At 42.5% G+C, this 20945-nt stretch overlaps 1 protein-coding gene across 2 annotated transcripts in view; it reads left to right on the forward strand.

Annotated features, from left to right (window-relative positions):
* The window catches only part of GSK3B (glycogen synthase kinase 3 beta), a 65156-nt gene that overhangs the window by 37709 nt on the left and 6502 nt on the right, over positions 1-20945 (forward strand). The window contains exons 7-11 of one of the 2 annotated variants that reach the window (XM_082206111.1): positions 2813-2910; positions 4448-4543; positions 11911-11949; positions 14972-15158; positions 18401-18499. In XM_082206111.1, coding sequence (XP_082062237.1) covers positions 2813-2910; positions 4448-4543; positions 11911-11949; positions 14972-15158; positions 18401-18499 — 519 coding nt within the window. The remainder of the gene's footprint in view (positions 1-2812; positions 2911-4447; positions 4544-11910; positions 11950-14971; positions 15159-18400; positions 18500-20945) is intronic. The other variant, XM_082206112.1, reaches the window with a different exon arrangement.

Consider the following 20945-nt stretch of genomic DNA (forward strand, 5'->3'; position numbering starts at 1 on the left):
GACTACACAATCGCAACTATCCAGAAATACAACAACAAAACCGCTTAAAATCTTCCTGTTGAGGAGCTATTATGGAACACCGCACTTCCATCCCCCCCAAAGCTACAGTTCACATGGATATCCAGTATTTGCAATGAATGGTAGGTGACCCATGCTGTTCCATTATAAAGCCAACCTGAAAATCAAGATAAAAGATTCTCATCTGCTGTATTTTCAGCATCCTGTTAAATGGAGCCAAGGCAAATTCTAGTATTCAGGACCTTCCACCTCTATTTTTGTGTGACATCGTGGCATTTTCTGATCCTTTTCTTTTGCCATATCAACAATGCCACCTTTGTTTATTTCTGCAGGATGCAAGCTCTGCTTTGTAGTGAGACAGCCCAACTATAAAAGGCATAAAGGTTACCCAAAGTCTGCTGCAGGGAAGTTTATGGCATCAGACCCTGGACTGGCATAGAGATTATTGGATTGATTAATTGCATATTTTACAAATCCTGCCAGTCCTCCAGTGAGCTGAGGGCAATGTACTTGGCCTTTCTCCCTCAGTTCCTATCCTTGCAACAACACTCTTAGGTGATTAGGCTGAGAAATAGCGATGCTGGTCCTTACTTATCCAGTGACCTTCGTGGATGCTGGAGGATTTGAACCTGGGTCTCTCAGTATAAGTCCAGTTTGCTACCATGTTGCATTTAAAATGAGACATTTCTACCACAGCTCTAGAACAAGCAGAAATATAAGAAGCAGAATGTCAGCCACGATCCACCCATTATTTGTTACATAAGTGAAATCTTCGGGTTTTCTAGCTGATATGGTTAGCTTATGTGGTCACCTGAAAATGCATCGTTCCAGTTAATGAGTCCATTGCCTTATCATTGCTGTTTCCTGAATCATTTTCAGCATGCCACATCAAGCATTCCCTGAACCCTTTCCAGCATAGCAGGTTCATTCTTCTAATGTATACTGCTAGCTGAGGCTGATGGGAGTTGTAGTCCAAAACATCTGGAAGGCACCCGATTGGGGACGGCTTTTCTAACGTATACCTGGGACTGAAGCAGACTACTCTGCGTGTGATCTTTTCAGTATTGGTAGAGCAGCACTGTTCTTTCTAAAATATTGGAAACTAGGCTTCTTTGCCACAATACCATATTGTAGACAATAGTGTTCAGTTGTCTTCTTTGAGCTCTGCTGATTTGTCCTTTACAAGGAACTAGAATCCAGAATGCACAGTGCCTTCCTCCTCTTTTGAGATTTAAATTTTACATTGTATATATAAACATTTTATTTATTTATTTAGATTACATTTATATTCCACTTTTCCTCCAAGGAGCTCAAAGTGACACACATAATTCTCCTCCCTGACTTTATTCTCACAAACCCCCCCCTGTGAGGTGGGCTAGGCTGAGAGTGTGTACCTGCCCCAAGGTAGCCCAGTGAGCTTCCCGATGGTGGGGGCATTTGAACTGTGGTTTTCCAGGTCCCAGTCCAACACTCTCACCAATAATGGCTCTGTAATATTGAGTAATATTTTGTTACTAAAAACACATTTTTAAAAGAACCACACATGTTGAAATTACCAGGGAAGAGCATTGGGATGTTGTTAGAGAGGAAGGAAGGTGGTGAGCCAAGGCGACAAGGTCTGAAATGAGAGTGAGTGGGAATGTGAGCGGCAGTGTGGAGATGCAAATGGAAATATCTATGGAATAGAATGAATTTCATATTAGAGGAGGGGTGTGTGGAAACTGGCAAAATCTGAAAAGAACACCAGCACCATCTTACTGAGTTACTTTTGTATATAATTTTGCTTTGCAAGTTTTGACCTGGTACAGATTCATATAAGGTACCATTTGTATGAACATTGTCAGTGCTTCTCTGCAGCGGCCTAAATGCTTACCTGGTAAAGTAAGTGTCAGGGGTTCAGGAGCAGAGGCGAGGGCAAGGGAGGAAACAGAGAGCGAGGGGGAGGAGGCAGACGAAAGGATGAGTGATGACGACGACCTGAGATCTCCGAGCCTTTCCAGTGAATCAGAAGATTCACAAAAAGGAGCACCAGTGGCCAGGGCAAGGGGGGAGACTAGGGGGACACCCCAGGAAGAAAGAGCCAGAGGGGACTCAGAGGGGAGCAGTTGGAAATCGGGACCAACGTCACCGCCAGAGAGTAGGAAAGAGGAAGAGCGCCAGGGAGCAAGCGCTGGCAGCTCGCAACAGGAGGGAGGGCACGAGTCAGGAGTGGCCACACCTTCATCGGGGAGCGAAGTGACGGTTAGACGGAAAGTGGAAGGTTGGGCGCGCGCGCCAAGTTCAAATGCACAGGAAGGTGGCGCAGTAGGCAGCCCGGAAAGGGAGCCAGGTCCTAAAGCCCGGCGCAAGGAGACAGAAGGGTCCGGGGGGTCAGCGTCAGAAGAATCCCGGAAGGAAGAGACCCAGGGGGGCAGAGGGACCCAGAGGAGAACTGTCAGGCGGAAAAGGTGGAGCAGGGCTAGGATATTAAGTTGGTGCGCAAGGGGCGGAGACTCAGACGGAGCTTCGCCGATCTAAGCATAAGACGTAGGGTTGCACGCAGCAGCTCGAGAATGGAGACTGTAACTCAATAAAGACTTTTATTTAACGACCGCTGGCTAGCGTGATCCTCTGTGAGCTCGGATCTGGAAGTAACCCTGACAGTAAGCCTTACTGTTCTGTATCTATTTCTATTTATACTGTGCGTGTGTGTATATGTGTGTGCGCACGCGTGCATATATATATATAGAGAGAGAGAGAGAAAATGGATCTATGCAACCCCCAATATCTTCCTTTGTTTCTTCCCCCTCCCCAGATGTTTGGTCTGCAGGCTGTGTGTTGGCAGAGCTCTTGCTGGGACAACCCATTTTCCCAGGCGACAGTGGTGTAGATCAGTTGGTGGAAATAATCAAGGTATGAGGGGTTTTTATTATTATTTGGGCATCATTTTAAATTGGAAATGAAATAATAGTAATTTTAATGTAACTTTGGTTTATATAAAACCCTCCTTATATTTAAAAGTAAATGTGATACTGGCTTCTATTTTCCAGGTAAGTAAATAAGTAATTTTTACCCCTTTTGCACTCAGAGTCGCTTCACTACATTAGAAATGCAAGAAACCCATTTTGTGAATCTTTCTACCATGAAAAGCAGGATATGAATAACCTAAATAAGTAATAAATATAAAAGAGAAAACGTATCTAAAAGTGCAAAAATACGTATTGGAATTACTACCAAATGGCCAAACATAATGATTCCTGCTCCCACACCCCTCACAATGTTCATTGCTCCTTAATTGTGACATGATCCAGTAGCATGTAGTCTTCCCTAGCTATGGAAAGGAGTGAAATCTTCTGCTTATTTGTGAAGCAGGTGTATTGGCTGCGACTCAGAAGTTTCCTTCAGTGTATTTTGACCCAATTCTAAGTTGGTTGTGTATCCCCGCAATCCAACTTCAAAAAACAGAGCCCTGTAACTTACATGTGATAGATATCAGGGCCAGAGAAGTTGTCAAAAGGAATTGCATGCCTGGAATTGAGGAACGTAGAGGATAAGTTGTGAAACTAGGTCGGCTTATATCAGCGTCAAGTGGTGGTTTTCAATCTGTAATTGACAGAACAAAATCATTCTCCACAAAATTCAATGGTCAAACTTATATAAATGCACACAGATATATCGTTCTCATGCAGACAAAAATAATAGATTTTGTTCAGTTCATCATATTCAGTTTAGTTCTTCATTTAGATCTCTTGGTGTATATCCAATGAAATTCATTCTGTAGGAGTTTCTGCTACAGCTGTTGTCCTTCAGTGTTCATCTTCTCTTGACAGCAGAATTTTAAGTCTTAACATGTCCACATTGTAGAACATGCTGTGTGCTTTGGCTCCTTATACAACTTTTGTGCTTGCAAATGCAGGTCTGAACAGGTCTCATAGAATACACATTCTGTGATTGAGTTGCTGTGATCAGATGCTGCAGATAGGGCTGTATCCCCTCAAAGGCAATGTTTTTTAACAGAGCTGGACACAAATCATCCGTCACTCACACCATGAGAAGGAAAAAAAGGGCATTTCTTATACAGAATGTACTCATATGAAGGTTCTTCTTTTTGTTGGTAGTAAAATAAAGTATGCTTAAGGTAGCACTTGGCTTATCTAAAGTGCATTTTGTACAAAATTATTTAAGTGCTTCAGAGATGGTCTGCATAATGTTAATTATGGTGCATAGTCCTACATACATTTGAATTAATTATGCGATTGGTACTCCAGGGAATAGTAAGAGATACAGCCAGTGATTAAAATGTAAACTTGGCCGCAGTTGGAGAGCTCACTAGATGTGCAGTTCCTCTTTGCATCCATTCCTTTTACTAGAAGTGCTGTGTGATACAGATGTTGGCTGCAATAGCTATATTGTTTCAAGGTGCTAATAGACCACGTTTTCTGTTTTCTAGGTCCTTGGAACTCCTACAAGAGAACAGATTAGAGAAATGAATCCAAACTACACTGAATTTAAATTTCCCCAGATTAAGGCACATCCATGGACTAAGGTGAGAGCCTGTTTGAAATAGTAGTGGGTGCCTGGAGAGGATACGCTGAGGTCCATACATTAATCTTTACAAGTTAATGAGCAAACCAAGGCACTATTACTCTGTGGTCCTATAAATGTTAATGACTGTATTTCAACCATGTTCACAATGGTATTTTTGTTACTGTAACTGGAAGACCCTTCCAGTCAGGTGGGGTGAAACACATATTTCTCTTTTCAACTGCACCTTCCTTTACATCCCACCCCTCCTACTTATGTACTGGGAATCCAACCCTTTATTCTTCATAGCCAACTCTCGTGTGTGTGTGTGTGAAGTCTTGTGTAAATATGGAAGTTTCAGGGTGTCTTATTACTTGATTAGCTTCACCTGTTTAACAGGAGATTCAGCTGGTGAATATTAATAGGATTTTAGCTGAAACAAAGCAACTGAGGAACAAGAGGGAGGCTGCAGTATGCTCAGGTTAACCCCAGGGCTTGTAGACGTACGAAACATCTTTAGGAATTATTTTTTTAAGGGCTCCCCCCAAAAAAAACCCATTGAGGATTAGGAATGCTCATTGTGGCTCTGGAAAGCTGAGTGTTTTTGGAGGGGGTGAAAGAAAACTGAGGTGTGTAGGGAGAGAAAGGAAAGAGGTATTGACTGGATTCCTCAACAGTAGCACTTCACTATACAAAATTTGGTGGTATCACATTTGTTATGAATGTTCTGGCTATTAATCAAAAAGAAAAATGAATAGAGATCCTTATTGTTCATGTTTGTAGCTGTTGTCCACACCAATAAGGAGACAAGCAGGGCCTGATGTATTGTGAACCTATATGATTCTCTTTCTTGAGGTGAGCGATAGAATTAAAATAGAACCATTTCCTGCCTCACCGGGAAGTATCACAGTACAGTTATAAACAAGCAGCAAACATCCATCCACACACCTCTTAGTACTTGGTTCTCTGTAAAGTGCCAGAAACCAATGTGAGCTTCCCTTCCGCTCACTTAGAGCAGCAGGTGGGGAGAAGCAAGCTCTGCAGATTCCAGGGCAAGCTTTTCTCCCCCTTGCCACTTTTTCTTCTGGAGGGAAGGATTGCAGCTGTGAATGGGACAGAGTGTGTTTTCCTACATATATTTAGTCCTCGGACAACTTAAGCTTAGACATGTCCTCTTAACTGAGAAGGTCTTGCTGAAATCAATTCTGAGAACAAAGTTGGAGGGAGAGATGATGGGTAGGCAGTAGGGTTGCAATTCCAGTGACCCTTGGATTATATTTATCTCCACGATCCATATCAATCCAGAATTAGGGCAGAATACAGAATAGAAACTACTTTTGTTGTGGTGGTTTACCATCTGCAACAAAGGTTCTAGGAATTGTACGCTATATGGTTGCTAGAAGCTGTCAGTCTTCAGGCCTCACACTCTGATAGTTCCACTCCTGTCTGAGCAAAATTGAGGGTAATATTGAGTGACTGTTGTTCTACCCAATAGTATTTAATTCTTTTGAAATTTGTGGCTGCTGGAAGAGACAAGCATGTTTTGGGATGTGGCTGGATGGGGGCAATTAAAGTGACTTAAGAATTCAGGCAAGATAGAAATGTTGATGCTTAAGAGGTCAGCTCATTTGGGGACAAGCAGGTTCTGTGCTTTCAGTGGGATTATTTTCTCCCTGAAAGAGTTCCTTAAGTGTGAGCTGGTTGCACCCTGTCCTAACTAAAAATGATTTCATGACAATTATCCAACACATTGTGTGTGAAGCCATCCTTGCTAGATAGTGTGTGAGGCTCAACATGGGTGTGGGAAACATGTCGCAGGTTCAGTTCAAGGCACTACAATTTTACTTTTAAAGCCCTTAATGGCCCGGATAATTTTATCTTCAGGTCCGTAGGGGGAGTCTTACTCCATGTTTCCTCTGTTACTGTGGCTAGAGCACTGAGAGTTCATTGCTATAATTGCTGCAATAACAATTTAGAAGCCTTCTTTGTAGATTTCTGGTAATTTTTGTTGCACGGGGCAATTTTAAAAACAAACTTGAAAATATAATAGAGAGAAAGGAGAAAAAACAAACAAAGGCAGTTGACATTGATAATACAAATATTACGTCAATCCTAATTTAAATGTATAGATTAATATAAGCAGTTCCTATGTCCAAATAGTTATATTTGGTCATGTGCTCAGATAAAGGGCAGAGATCTTCAGACCACTGAGTGGTACATAGTGGATGTTTAGCCTTCTAACCTTGCAATATACGTCTTTTGGCCACCAAAAGGCTCACAGAATTCACTTTTGTTGTCCATCTGTTAGCCACCACACCTCAAGGATATAATTTAAGAGTGTGTGATCATCTGCAAATATCCGAGACAAGATTAATATGAACAATAGTTTCTGGCCAGAAAGCAGACACCATAGGACCATGACTACATTGTCTGCCTCAAAACATTTTCAGTGTTGCATCATTTCTTCCTATAAAGGCACAGTGGAGTCCAGCATACCAGAAACATCATGTTCTGTTGACTCAGTTTTGGCTAAAAATTAAAGAAACAGCCAAATAGATGATAAAGCAGTGTTTCATTAATAGAATGAATAGAACACTCTATTAGTTTTCCGTGAAGATCCAGTTATTTCTTCCAGCAAAAATAGGAGACATTAAGGCACTCAAAGCTGACATTTCCTAAATAGACACTAAAAGGAGCTGTAGTTGAAGATACCGTGATTCAGCTCTAGTGGTAAGTGGCAGCTAGACCGCAAAATTGAAAATGGCAAATGTTCTCAATCTGATGCTGTTAACTGGTATCTGGCTGTCAACCCAATTCTTTCACAAAGGACTTCCTCTTTATTTTCACATCCAAATTACCCCATAAAGTTAATGCAGAATGAGCATATGGAAGTGTAACTGAAAAGACATTCTACACATAGGAATCTTACTGGGTCGCAGAGGGAGCCAATGAAGTAAATGAACTGATAAATCCACAGTCCAGGAGGGCTTACAGCAGCAGGGCATAAGGTTGGGGGAGACAGTAGCAAAGGGAGGCACCATTGGAACAATCCCACCTGCTAGACCGATAAGAAGGATGCCTTGCTTGGCGGAAATTGGAGTTTATCCAAGAAAGTCTGAACGCTGGGTGAACTGGTCGGGTCAGGACCAAAGTATTCCATCAGATGACCATGAGTCCAGAGTTCTTCTCTTTAGAAAGGTCTCTGACCAGTTGCAGGGTTACTCCTGCTTCCTCCTCCCTGCCCCTAGTTCTAAGTTAGGGAAATTGAGGTCCTGTGGCCCTCGGATAACTGTGTGTTCCTAGGGCTTGTATTGTCGAAAACAGATTAATTATTAAGACTCCTAGTAAAAACAAAAAAAATCCCAGTCCACAGGGTTTAGGTTCCAGGTAAGTAATTATTGGCCCCCCCTAGAAAGTGTTTTAGCTCCTCTTGGAGTATTTAGTGTGGTGCATGGAAGGTAATTGTTTACATTTTTCCTGGCATGTTTTACTTTCACCAGAATGTTTGGCCTTTCAGCTACTTATTTTATTTGCTGTTGTGTTCCTTGATCTTATTGTTGCAATGACTGTTTTGTTGACTTTAGTTATTGTTCACAACCTTGGGCATCTTACTCAAAAGGTGGGGTAGAAATGTTTTAAATAAATAGGTTACACATCAGCCTCTCATTTTGTAGGGTGGATAACCTTTGTGTTCTTTAGAAAACAAAGTGTGCAAGACTTCTGCCACTATGGATTTTTAGCTGCCGGGTGCCCCCCTCCCTCTTCTTAATAGCTGTTATTGTCTAGTCATATAACAGGCACTTCCTTTGGGTTGCCCCACTACCTGAGAGAGAAAGCAAATGAAGTGCCTTTGCACCCTTGCATTCCTCTTCAGGACCCACTTCTTGACATCATGATATCTCTCCCTGCAATGTTTCAACAATCTGCATTCACCTGCTGCTTCATTCTTCGCTGCTTGGAATTCCTCTGAAAACAGACAGTTGCTCCTTCCCATCATATGCATTTGTGGAGACCTTGCCTTCCTCAGAGCAAGTGACAAACCTTCATTGCATCGGGTCAAAATTCATTTGCCCCATTCATGCAGTCCCAAAGGCTGTGTTTGATGGCTGGAGCCATGTAGAGCAGAAAGCATGTTCTTTTCCCCTATGTTTTCTGCCACCTGCAGAACAGGAGAGATGCAAAAGTTTCATTTTGGGTGTCACACAGATGTGTCCTTAGAACTTCGTTTTCCTCCCGTAAAGGGCCAGTCTGGCCGCTAGGAGAAGGCCGCCTCTGGCAGCTGATTTTGGGGGTGTAATGAAAGGGCAGCAAATTGTTAGTTCTATTATTGTTTTTGCTTCTGGGAATGAGAGGGATTTTCTGTCTCAGGTGCCAAAATAACTTGGTTGGTGGTCCACCTTAGCAGAATGTCTTGGGCCAGCCCTGCATACATTGATTCCACAGCACAGTGTTTTGTTTCAGCCACGTCTTATTACATGCTCCCACTTCTCCAGATTTACTGGTGGGTGGGTGGGTGTGTATGAGAGAGAGGGAGGCGGGGAGAAGGAGGAAGGGGGGAGTTTTCCACACTTTCTCCACAGGCCCCTGGAGGACAGCCCTTATGGTGGGAATGGCTCCTCTCCTCTGATCCTTTCTGGGCGAGGAGTCACCACACGCTTTCTACTTACAGCCGACTGCCCCAAGATGGGCTGAGTAGCATTCCATACTGTTTTGAATAGTCCATTCCTTTTAAATAAAAACAGACTTTGGTTTACAGTCATACCTTGGGTTGCGAACACTGTGGGTTGCAGACCGCGTCAAACCCGGAAGTACTGGAACAGGTTACTTCCGGGTTTCAGCGCATGCTCAGAAGCGCTAAATTGCGCTTTACACATGTGCAGAAGCACCGAATCGCGTCGCAAGTGTGTGTAGACATGGCGCTGCGGGTTGTGAACGAGCCTCCCGCACGGATCACTTTCGCAACCCAAGGTATGACTGTAGAAGCTTTGTGACTGCTTATATGAAGATGCCCTCCTCTGGGTGTCAACTCTCTGAGCTTCTGAGGGTAGTGGAGAGCTACAAGAGTGCCCCTTATGACCATCCTCAGAATCGGTTGGGCCACAGAAGTTGCATGCAGTCAGAAACAGGACCAGCAGCCACATTTCCCTTTACTCAGGGAGACCCCTTTGCAAAATGTATCCATGTCGGTGGGGAGGGGGTGGAATTTTTTTGCTTTCAGGAAGCATGGGAAAGGTGTAGTAGTTCTTCCTCCTGCATTTTGTTGTGCATGATGTAGCTCTCTTCTACTCTTCGTGTGTGTGTGTGTGTGTGTGTGCATGCTCATATGTGTGCACAACTGTCAGGTACATGAGTTTGGAGTTGGAAGAGTCTGCTACATCTCAGGACCCATCATGGCACTGATTCAGCCCTGATGATATATTGAGAAGGAGAGCTCTTGTACAAATAATAGGGAAAGGGAAAAAATCACCTTTTTTCAATAATGTTTTGAGTTGTTCCCCCGCTTTTCAAGCATAAGTTCTGCTTTGAATCAGTAGATCACAATAATTTAGAAAGTACTTCTTTCTAAATTATTGTGATCCACTGTTTCAAAACAGAATTTAGAAACTTGTCATCTGTACTTTCTGCCCAACCAATTCATTTAAGATTACTTGAATTATATTTGTTAATTTATAAAATAGTCCAAAGCAACTTACATGGTGATAATAGCATCTCTTCATTTCTTAACCTTTCATTCCAGTAATGGAGGGGAAGGAAAATGGAAGTGGAATATCATGGAATTGAGACTATGGTTGGCTTGAGTGCTGAACAGGGCTGCTTCACAAAGGAACATTTTGTGTAGGGTCCACATGTAGATATGCATTTTTCAGTGTGGTTTCCTCTATTTAACTAATCAAGCAAGTCTACCTAAAATAGTAAATCTGTGACCATGATAACATATGTTAATGAACAAGTGAGATAATATTTAAAAGTTACTTGAAAAGTTCCTATCAGTGTTCACATGTTTTATTTTAGTTTTTGTTTTCTGCGTGTGGCTTTCCTGTGCATTTTATCTGGCCGTATTTAGTCTGCATACTAAAGGTTAGTCTGCCCAATTGCATTCTCTTTTGTGCTCTTAGCTTTTCCTTTCCTTCACCAAGACTTATTTTAGATTGCAATAGATTTCACTGTGACGGGCCGGTTTTCAGACCGAGTGCTAAATTTTAGTCCGCAGACTAAAATATAATCCGCGGATTATTTGCCCCAGAAATTCCCTCACTGAAAACTACATTAAACACAGTAACCATGGTGCTTAAAACATAATGGTGAGGACGGTTCACAGCTAACAGCGTACTCTGCCGCCACCTGCCCTCTTGCACTTAGGCACAATAGAACGCTGAACCCCCCCCCCCAGCCTGCAATGCGGCCCATTGTGCTTAAGTGTGAGCAACCTGTATTATCGACCACTTGACCTGTAACTGTGACAGTCCCTTGCTTTTAATGTTTGTTGTTTGTATGCTTCCATGTAGTTCTTGGTGGGTGAATAAGGCAGTAGAACAGGTTGCAGTAAGTAAGAAGAGTTAAACAACGGCAGTGTGTTTCTTTCATTGCATTATCAGTGTTCGCTTGTAAAAGAAAAAACCAAACAAATCCCCCCCCCCATTTTAAATGGCCGCGAGGGCGTAAGGAAGGAAGCCACAATCAAGGGGCAGGGAGGGGAGAGTTAAGATCTTACCAGCACTTCTGAAATGTCATGTCCGGTTCCTGAAGCATCCTAAAGAGATATCTGCCAAAAAAGCTAAACACTAACAGTCCATTGGCGGGGAAGTCAATCCAAAATGAAGAATAATCCGCGGCGGCCTGATACACACATAGCTTATAGAACTTTAAAATAGTTATTTTTAGTACTGAATCTTAAAGATCTTTATCTATTACATGCGTGGTTTCAGAAACACTTCTCATCTTGTGCTTTTGGGACAAAGAGGAGGAAGAAAAAAAGAGTAGTCTGTACATGAGAGCATGTCTCGTGTTTTTCCCCATGTCTGTGGAAATCTGTCTCCAAGACTGGGAAGAAGACTGCAGTTTAATATTGAAAATTCAGTATATAATTTTACTTCTACATAGACATTTGATTTCATCTTTTTGTTACTTTTTACTAAAGTCACTGGCATTGGAACATGCATTTAAAATAAAATGTTTCTATACTATGCCTCACCCGTGCAAAATCATTTTTTAAAAAGTTGGACTTGCTGCTATGGAGACTGATGTTTAAAGGTTCTAATTGTATGAAACATTTAATATTTCCCCATCACCATGGATTTCTGATAATATTGGATATATTTTTCCTTGCTGGACTATTCTTTTGGATTGACTCCCCCTGTTTGGATTATTTCACTGCATTATCATCTTTAGGACTCGTCAGGAACAGGACATTTCACCTCAGGAGTACGGGTATGTACATAAATATTTTTTCATATCATCAGGTTTACTGTTGGAGGAGGAGAGGCAAAAATGAGGATGGAAGAGCTGACACACAGCAGCCATTGAGGTCACTGAGCCAAATGCTCTCTCTCTCTCAACGTTTCTCGTTTTTAGCTGCTAGTTCCTTGCGGGGGTTGGGCTTTCAATTTTCTGGCATTGTTAATGTAGTACATTCTGTATCAAATTACTTTTTCCGAGTCCCAGCAGAGAGAGGGCAACCTGATCTTCATGAGGGCCTGCCGTAATAGTGGAAGCTAGAATACACGCCACAGTACATTATAGGACATATTAAGTGTGAATAGCTTTTGCTTACTCAGGGAAGGAGTGAAAGGTAGAGTCAGCCTGAGTTCTGCTAGACAAGTAAAAAAAGAAAGAGAGAAAGAAAAGTTCCACAGTTAGCAGTTCATCTAAAGATAGTAATGAAGAAAAATACAAAGCATCGTTTTATTTTAAAGGAGGCAAGTATACCTAAGGCATTTCAACCTTAGATTGAATTTCCACCTGATTTCATATGGGGGTGGGGTACAGTTTTATTTGACAAGCTCTAGGACAGTATTTGGGGTTCATAAAATTTGGGGGAAGTTTGGTTTAATGTATATCCAAATTTGAATGTGGGATTTTCAGTAACTTGATGGATTATGTATCTGGAAAAAAGAATTTGAACTTCTTTAATGGAGATAATTTCCCCAAAATTTATGAGATGAAACATGGTTGTGCTTCAACAACTCGGTCATGACCCCACAACTTGGTCTCGCCACAATCCTAGATGGACAACACAGGCATTTTCTCTTGCATATGGCAGTGAAATGGTTTCTAGGATGGGTAACCTGAGGCCCTCCAGATATTTTGTTGTTGGACTCCATCCCCCATCAGTTCCAACCAGAAGAGCCAGTGAGCAGGGATTGGGTGAGCTGTAGTCCCACGTCACCTGGGTCACAAATTCCCCATCCCTGTAGGAAGTGAAGGGGACACCTGGTAAAAATGCAAAAGATAAACCCATGTCACCGGTTGCACTTAAAAGTAGCTCCAAGAAGTATGTCAGGGCACAGATGCCACTGTCTCCTATTCAGGAGTTGCTGCCAGAGTAGTACCAGGAAAGCCAGCTGCAGGAGCTTCTCATTACCTCTCCTAACCCGGCAAGAGGAGGAGAAGTGCTGAGTTTTCAGAGGTGTTTTGTGAAGTTGCTTAGCCCTTTCCTTTTCTCCCTCTGCAGCTGGGTTCTGAAACCAGAACTAAGCACAAATTCAGTTTAAGGGGGGGGGGGGAGACAAGTGAGCTTGTCTTCATGACATTTGCAAGAGGGAATAGTTCAACATTCCTTCACCTGTTGATTCCCCCAGGCCAGTTTTCCCTCCTCTACATTGATGCTACATTGACGTGTATGTAGTTTTGATTTTTAAGAGTAAAGGAAAACTATGGCTGTGCAACATGGTCATTTCTTCCTGGGTTGAAAAGAGCATTCAATACCCGTGGGGAGAAGACTTGCTTTGGCTTCTCTCTTGGCCTGAGCAGGCTAGAGCAGGAGAGGGGCTAATATCATGGTCTGTTTTAGGGGTCCATAGGATTCCTTTCAGACTATGGTATTACTACTTATTCTCACAGTTGCCCCAGGCATGAAAGTAAGCCACAGCCTGGTTCAGTTTAATAGTTCTTGCAACATCTGGGCACTGCAGAAGAGTTTTGCTTATGTGATCGTTTGCCCGCCTTAACTTAATTCTTGTCTTTTAATTCTTCAGCTTTTTTACTTTCCCTCACATATGTAAACTAGCTTTCTGTACGAACTCAGAACTCTTGATAAATCCCACCAATAGCTTATACCATTATTAGTGATGAGGAGATTCTTGACGCAGTTTATGTTCTGCTGAATTTAAATATCTTCTCTTCAAAATCTGTTTGAGCAGATTTGCAGTTGATTTTGCATGTGGTATATGCCATTGCTTTGGGGTTTGGTCCAACTTTACATGCCTGGGAATCCATTCCCTTGGTGGGGTTTCTCCTTCCTCTCTTCCTGCTAGCAGCCTTCCATGCACCCAGAAATCTGCTCCAGAGGATTGAGTAACCTTCCTGGGCGGATTTTGGGTGTGGCAGGGATGGGGAATAAGTAGAACCAAAAGTCTCATTGCAAACGCAGGTTTCCACTGTGCAAGTGAGCTGCCACAACTGAATCTCATCCTTTGTGTTTTGTGAGTTGGATTTGCCATTTTTTGTCCCATCCTTGTCTCAAGATTTTACATGTACTGTTTGCTCATGACCTGTATTGCACCTGTAGCGTAGGTGAAAGAAAGTGCTTAAGGAACCTGTGAATGTGTGGCTATTTAATTTTTATGTGTGTGAGAGAGGAGAAGGTAGATGGAGTGCAACATTGGTGACAAAAGTCTGATTGTGAATAGTAAAAATATATGCTGTTTGACCTAACCTCCGATGGCAAATGTCTGAGAGAAAAACTAGCTGGCTGAGTACCCTTCAGCAATACTCCCAAACGCCTAAAATTTGGAAGTTATCCTAATTAATTACTTGCTGTGTATTATTAAAGGATAAACCAAAACTAGGAGACCTGATCAGTGTCCCTACCAGTCAGCATAAATCCACACCCAGTACAAAACCAGTTGGTTGCTTAAAAGTTTTGCTTTCAGTAAATGCTTCAGAACGTGGTCTTCAGAAAATCCTGCTCATTTGCTTTTCTCTCTCCTCCAACCCATATGCATGGCCGACTGCATTCCTGTTATGTTTGGAATGGATTATTTCTCTCTTCCCAAAAGTTCTTCTCAGCTGTGTCTTGTGTCCCCCCCCCCCGTGACCTTGTAATTTCCCCTTAGTACAACAACCTTCCTTGCACTTAACCATTCAACCCTAGAAGCTTGATTAAGCTTCAGTACTTTATAAGCTAATGTCTAATTCCTACTCTGAGCGGTTTAGTTCCTCAGATTCTCAGTCCTTCAACAACAGGAGCAAAGAAGAGTATTGACGGACTGTCCCTCTTGTTCTGCCGCAGGTCTTCCGGCCCCGCACTCCACCCGAAGCAATAGCGCTATGTAGCCGTCTGCTGGAATATACCCCCACGGCACGCCTGACTCCGCTGGAAGCGTGCGCACACTCTTTCTTTGATGAATTACGGGACCCAAACATCAAATTACCGAGTGGGCGAGAGAAACCTGCACTCTTCAACTTCACCACTCAAGGTAGTCTGGGAGCATGAGGGAAGATTGTGTGTCTGCACTTTCTTATGGCACAAAGATGGCATCATCTCAAATAGAAGGGATGGGTAGAAATGTTGGGCAGCTGGAAAGAGTGGGAATATTTCAAAGCTTGAACTGTGTTGAGAAGGTGTAGAGAAAGGGTTTTTAAAAAAGTCCAAGAGGGAGACTTCTTTACCCCTCAGTCAATCTGGCTTGATCAAAGATAGGCTGTTTGACATAGATACGCATCCATAATCTCAATAGGCTGATACTTCTGTGCCATGATTGCCATTATTACTGGGACATTCAATTCCTAGTTAGTCATAGATGAAATTGCTTGTTAGATAGAAGATTGAAATATTCTTGGAAGAATAGAGACTCCTCATGTTCACATTTTTACCAGGAATCGTATTTAATAAGCTAATTGAGTATGTAACTTAGAACATCCAGGAGTCCAGATTTAGCGGATCAGCTGAAATGCAGGCTAAGGAAGTATGTCTTCGCAGTTGCCTTGCACATGTTTTCAAGAACTGTACAATTGTTAGGGGTTGTAAAACAGAAGCATACTTTGTGGCCTGTATTGTTCAGATTCTTTGGGAAGATGGCTGCAACCCAATTGCAATTACTCATATATCCAATTTGGTTAACATAGGGTTTCCATACGTCTGCATTTGCCCATGTCGGCAGGGCTGTTTTCCCATAAAAATTGCTCAAAAACAGCATTTTTCTTCTTGCAATTTTGCCAAACAGCTTTGCCAAAAAGAAGCAGCAGCTCAACAATTTATGGCAACTATGGTTAACATATCCATTTAATTTGCACATGGTTAAAAAAGATCTGAATCAAGAAGCATATTTTCTTTTATAGGATGCTATGTGTCAAAGCAGGCATTGGAAGAGGCATTTATGCTTGCCTGTGAGAGAAGATAATATTTGCCATCTGCTGCCTTTATATAGAAAATAATTTTAAAAAATAAAATGTTACCTGCTTAATCAGCAGCACCTTTTAAATTTATTTTTTATCAATGTTAATTAATTAATTTAAAGCTTTTTTATTTTTAAAAAATCTAGCCAGTTAATAATATTGCAGCCCTATTTGAAGATACTCTTTTCTATGTTAAAGTCAGTGAAAGGACCGTGGCCACTTGTCAGGTTTCGAAAGGGTGCTGGGATAGTATTTTCCAAGCGCACAAATGCTGCTGCTCTTGTGATCCACCTTTTCTGCCTTTAAAGCATTTGCTCCACTCTGGGTTATGGTGCTTCCTTTCCTGGTTGGATTGCTAACAGTAAATGCTGCCAGTTCCTCTTGACCCAGGACCCACCATGCCAACTTCCATTTCTGCATATATGAAAGTAACCACAGCACTGCTCTGAATAGCTTGTTAACTACACTGGATGTTTAATTTGCCTTATCTCAGCACTGAATTACTTGAGGCAGTTCAAACTAATATTGTTAAAATCACTGGTATGTCTTGGATTATTTCTGCTGTTCTGTAAATGGCAGGCTGGAGGGGAAATTAATGGTTGTATTCAACGTAGTGTAAGCCTGCCATTAGTGGAAGTATTTCCACTTATGAAAAGGGACTCCCTTGCCTCTTCCCCCCCACCCATGTGCCCCTTAAATCTATGATTGGGGTTCCCCAACTTTACAGGGATTTGGGGAGAGGGGCTGAAGAGACCTGTTGTGCAAACGGACACCCGTGCACAAATGGGATGCATTAGTTGGCGACGGCCCAGGCAAGCAGGCAGGAGGACCTTTTGTTGTGACTCAGTTTTATCTGGAGGTGCTTTAGCAAGAACATATTCAGCTCTCAAAAAAATTGCCATTGCCACTCTGACTGCTGCTTAAGTCGATGGTTACAGAGGCCATCTCTGGACAGAGTGGCTGGGGTATAAGTAATAAATTATTATTATTACTATAAGAGCATTCTCGCCAGTATTACACACTTGTGAAAAACAGAATGCCCTACCGCTGGCCCCAAGTATGTAGCATTTTACTGTGCAGTAGGTTGTCTTATGTTGGTTTCCTGAAGCACATGTGCTAGTAAACTGACGGTACAGTGTCTGCTGTTCCTTTTTGTTTTGTTACCTATTTTATATGTAAATTTTCACTCTACTTTCCATCCCTCAAAAATGTTTGACAGAAAGTTTAATCTCACATGAGATCTGTACTAATAGAATAGCTGCAATTCAAAACACATTCTGCAGCAATCACTGCTGGGAAATGCAATTTGGGGCAGGTGGGGGGAATTTAAGGCCAGCTTAGGGCACATGTAGGAATTTTTAAAAATGCCTATTTTAAAAAGTCATCCCTGAAAGACAAATTGGAAGCCCCCCCCCGGGGGGGGGGTAGAAGGAGTGATGTATCAGGGAAAATAGGGATAGTTTGGGCATAGGTCATTTGCCCATGAATCTTGGGGCATCTGGTCTCTATGAGTTGTTAGAGACAGAGGAGAGTTTATAGAATCATAGAATCATAGAGTTGGAAGAGACCACAAGGGCCATCGAGTCCAACCCCCTGAGAGTTCAGTCAGCCATTTAGACAGTCAGAACTGTTTTGAACTGGCTGGCCACCAGCAGACAGATTGTGATTGACTTCAAAATAAGTAATCCAGAAATTACCCCCCCACCCGGGATCTGTAGCCCTTGTGTCCTTATTGCCCAAGGAGTGGACAAAAGGATGGATGGAGGGGACCTCCTGGCTTCTCCTCTCCACCATCTTATGGGGAAATAGTACTAATAACGACAGTTTCTTTTAGGGATTTGGAAGCTAGAGTGATTGCAATATAAGACCAGCTGCTTCAATCTCATAGTTCATACTCGCTTCCCTTCAACATTATTGGTGTGATTTAGTGGTGTAATCGTACTAATCATTTTGCTTGTTTTGTTTTAAATAGCTCACAGTTCCAAGAGCAAGGTGTGTGGGTGTAGAAATGCACAAATACACAGTCTGTACAAAAACAACAAGGGGGAAATTTAAATTAAAAGAAATGCAATATAGGCAATTTGGCAGACATCATGGCGGAGAAAAACCTTTTCCACAGAAAAGAAGATGCAAAGGATGACAGTCTTTCCCCAGTGAAGTTGCCTGAGCAGTTTCCAACCCTGGGAAAAGCATGTTAGAATCATCGATTCTTAGCAATACATGGCCATGTGGCTGATGTGGGATAGGAAACACTGTGTGAAGCGACTGGCAGAGGCTCCCTGTGGGCTGGCTGTGAATACTCTCTTCTTCAACTTCCTCCTAGAACTGTCAAGTAATCCGTCTCTGGCTTCGACCCTCATACCTGCTCATGCTCGGAGTCAAGCAGCTGCTTCAACCCCAACAAATGTTCCAGCAGCCTCAGGTGAGACTTTCTTCATGCCTGCCCCGTTTTTGCTTGCTAAACTATTCCCACCCCCAAACTGTCTTCCCTGACACAGTGTGTCCTCAGTTACTGATCATATCTTGTTTACGAACTGGAAAAAAAAACCCCCAAAACCCCAGCGGCCAATACCAATTGTGTTTGCTAGATTGATTTCCATTTCAGACATGGAGTGAATAAGAGAACACCAGCAATTTCCACTCCAGATTTCCAATTTCATCAGCATTCTGCAACACCCGTACTTAAAACAAACCACAAGCTGTGCAGAACCAGATACTGGGATAGTGCAGCCTGAGGATGGGGACAGGTTTCTCACGAGAGGTGAGGGCCGCCACGTGGGTGCAGGATCCTTGCCCTTCCTGGCTCATGGAAGCAGCTGAGGAAGACTAACCAAGTGGCGACTGAACACGTTCAGCAAAGCAGGGTTGCAACCTGCCATAAAGGGGCAGTGATAAGACCTCTGCTGAAAAAGCCCTCCCTGAACCCCACAGTTTTGGATCATGACTGGCCAGTCCCCAATGCCCCTGCTTGGACTGAGATGTACCGGGTCATCTCTCTGGAAGAAGGAACACAATTGGGAAAAATACTGCAAGCTCCCGGGTGCTACTTCAGTGTCCAGCAGCAGAGCCAGATTAAGCAGCACCAACAAACTGCAGAAGAGGTTCTTCAGGGGAAATGTGATGAATACCACATCCCTAGATTGCGTTGACCAATCTAATTCAGTTTTCTACAACAGTACCTGAACCTCTGTCTGTTAGCACTCATGCAGACGACTTATTGGCTCCAGGTGCTTGTTTGGGGTGTTTATGCTTATACCTGGATCAGATGAATAAGAGAGGAAAAATAAAATTGATACCAGCCAACTCAAAACCCAAGTTAGAAATAAAAATGTGTGGGTAACCAGAACTACATACAGGATTCCCAATCTTGCTATGATTTGATGCATAAAAGGGCATTGCAATGCTATATTTTCAATCTCTCTCTCTCAATAAACCCTAACAAACAGTTACAGATGGTATCTGAAGAAGTGTGCATGCACACGAAAGCTTATACCAAGAACTAACTTAGTTGGTCTTTAAGGTGCTACAGGAAGGAATTTTTTTATTTATCCTAACAAACAGTTTGTCCTTTTCACTGCTGATGCATAGCAAGTCAAGTTTTAATAGCACTAGCTGCTGTGGTCCCAACATCTCTTTCCTGGATAATAGGCACTAGTTCCAAATGTATATGAAATAAGCATTTGTTTGCTTCAGTGGTTCACCATTTTACACTTCTTGCCACTCTGTTCACTATTTGTTCAGCTTAGCGGAGCCATTTTGGTGCATTCTGGTTGCTTGGAATTTTATCATCCTCTGTGCTTTGGTGTCTTCTGCAAACTTCAATACTTAGCTACTTAAGGCTGTTTCCCCAAAACCACACCCACCTGCCCCGCACCTGACATCAGACACACAGGAGCTGCCAGCAAATAATTGGGAACCTTAAAGAGCATTCCCAACCATTCATTTGCATATTATTATTATTAATTTTATACCACCCTATACCCGGGGGTCTGTCACTGCCTATGGGGAACCCTATAGCACAGTCAAGCCCTTCATGGCACACCCAACCTTTGCCCAAACATTCAGGAGCATACCATTGTATGTTGGGACAATTATAGATTCATCAGAGAATGAAAAATGTATTGGTAATCTATAGCTGGCTGTGGAGTCTGGTTTAATGAGTGTGTTCTGCATTTATTGACTCATCCTTTTTTCCTACTTGGGTATTTATATGACTGTTAAAAATGTTAAAGAGCTACTTAATTATATTACACAAAGTGGTCCCCCCCCCCATTATTTTTCTAGTTTGATCTAATGGATAGCCTTTTGGTAGAGATGGCTCTCGCTTACATCAGATTGTCTCAGAAATACTTTATCCAGGAATCAGTGAGCAAAACTAATTCATTATTGAGCAAAATATGAATTCATGTGCTTCAACCCTTTGACCAACTGCCCCTCCAAAGCCAGTGTGGTGGCAGCAGCAAGAGCTGTCCTGGTTGCTAGAAGAGGAAAAGAAGGAGATGTCTGCTGGTCATGTAGTTCTCCCAAAGACTCCGGCAATGACAGCAGGTTTTGTGAATGCCAAGCAGAACTTGTGAAGTACAGAAGTGCTTGGTTTTTCTTGGCTAAATAGTGGGGGAGCAGCCCTTCTCTGCAACTGCAGTTTAGCAGAACAAAAGCAGAGCTCCACCAGCACATAATGCGTATGTTTCAAGCAAAATAAAGCTTTCCCATTGTAGTAGTAGACTTTAGGAGAACTACACCCTCCAGCAGAAAGTGGATTCCCCACTCCTCTGGAATAGGGAGAGATCAGGTCCACCTTCTTTCTTTCTTTTTAGCAGCACCAACCAGAGAATGAGAATGAGAATTGGGGTGCTTACACAGCTATT

Source organism: Podarcis vaucheri (assembly GCF_965113315.1).
Source record: "Podarcis vaucheri genome assembly, chromosome: 17".
NCBI lineage: Eukaryota > Metazoa > Chordata > Lepidosauria > Squamata > Lacertidae > Podarcis > Podarcis vaucheri.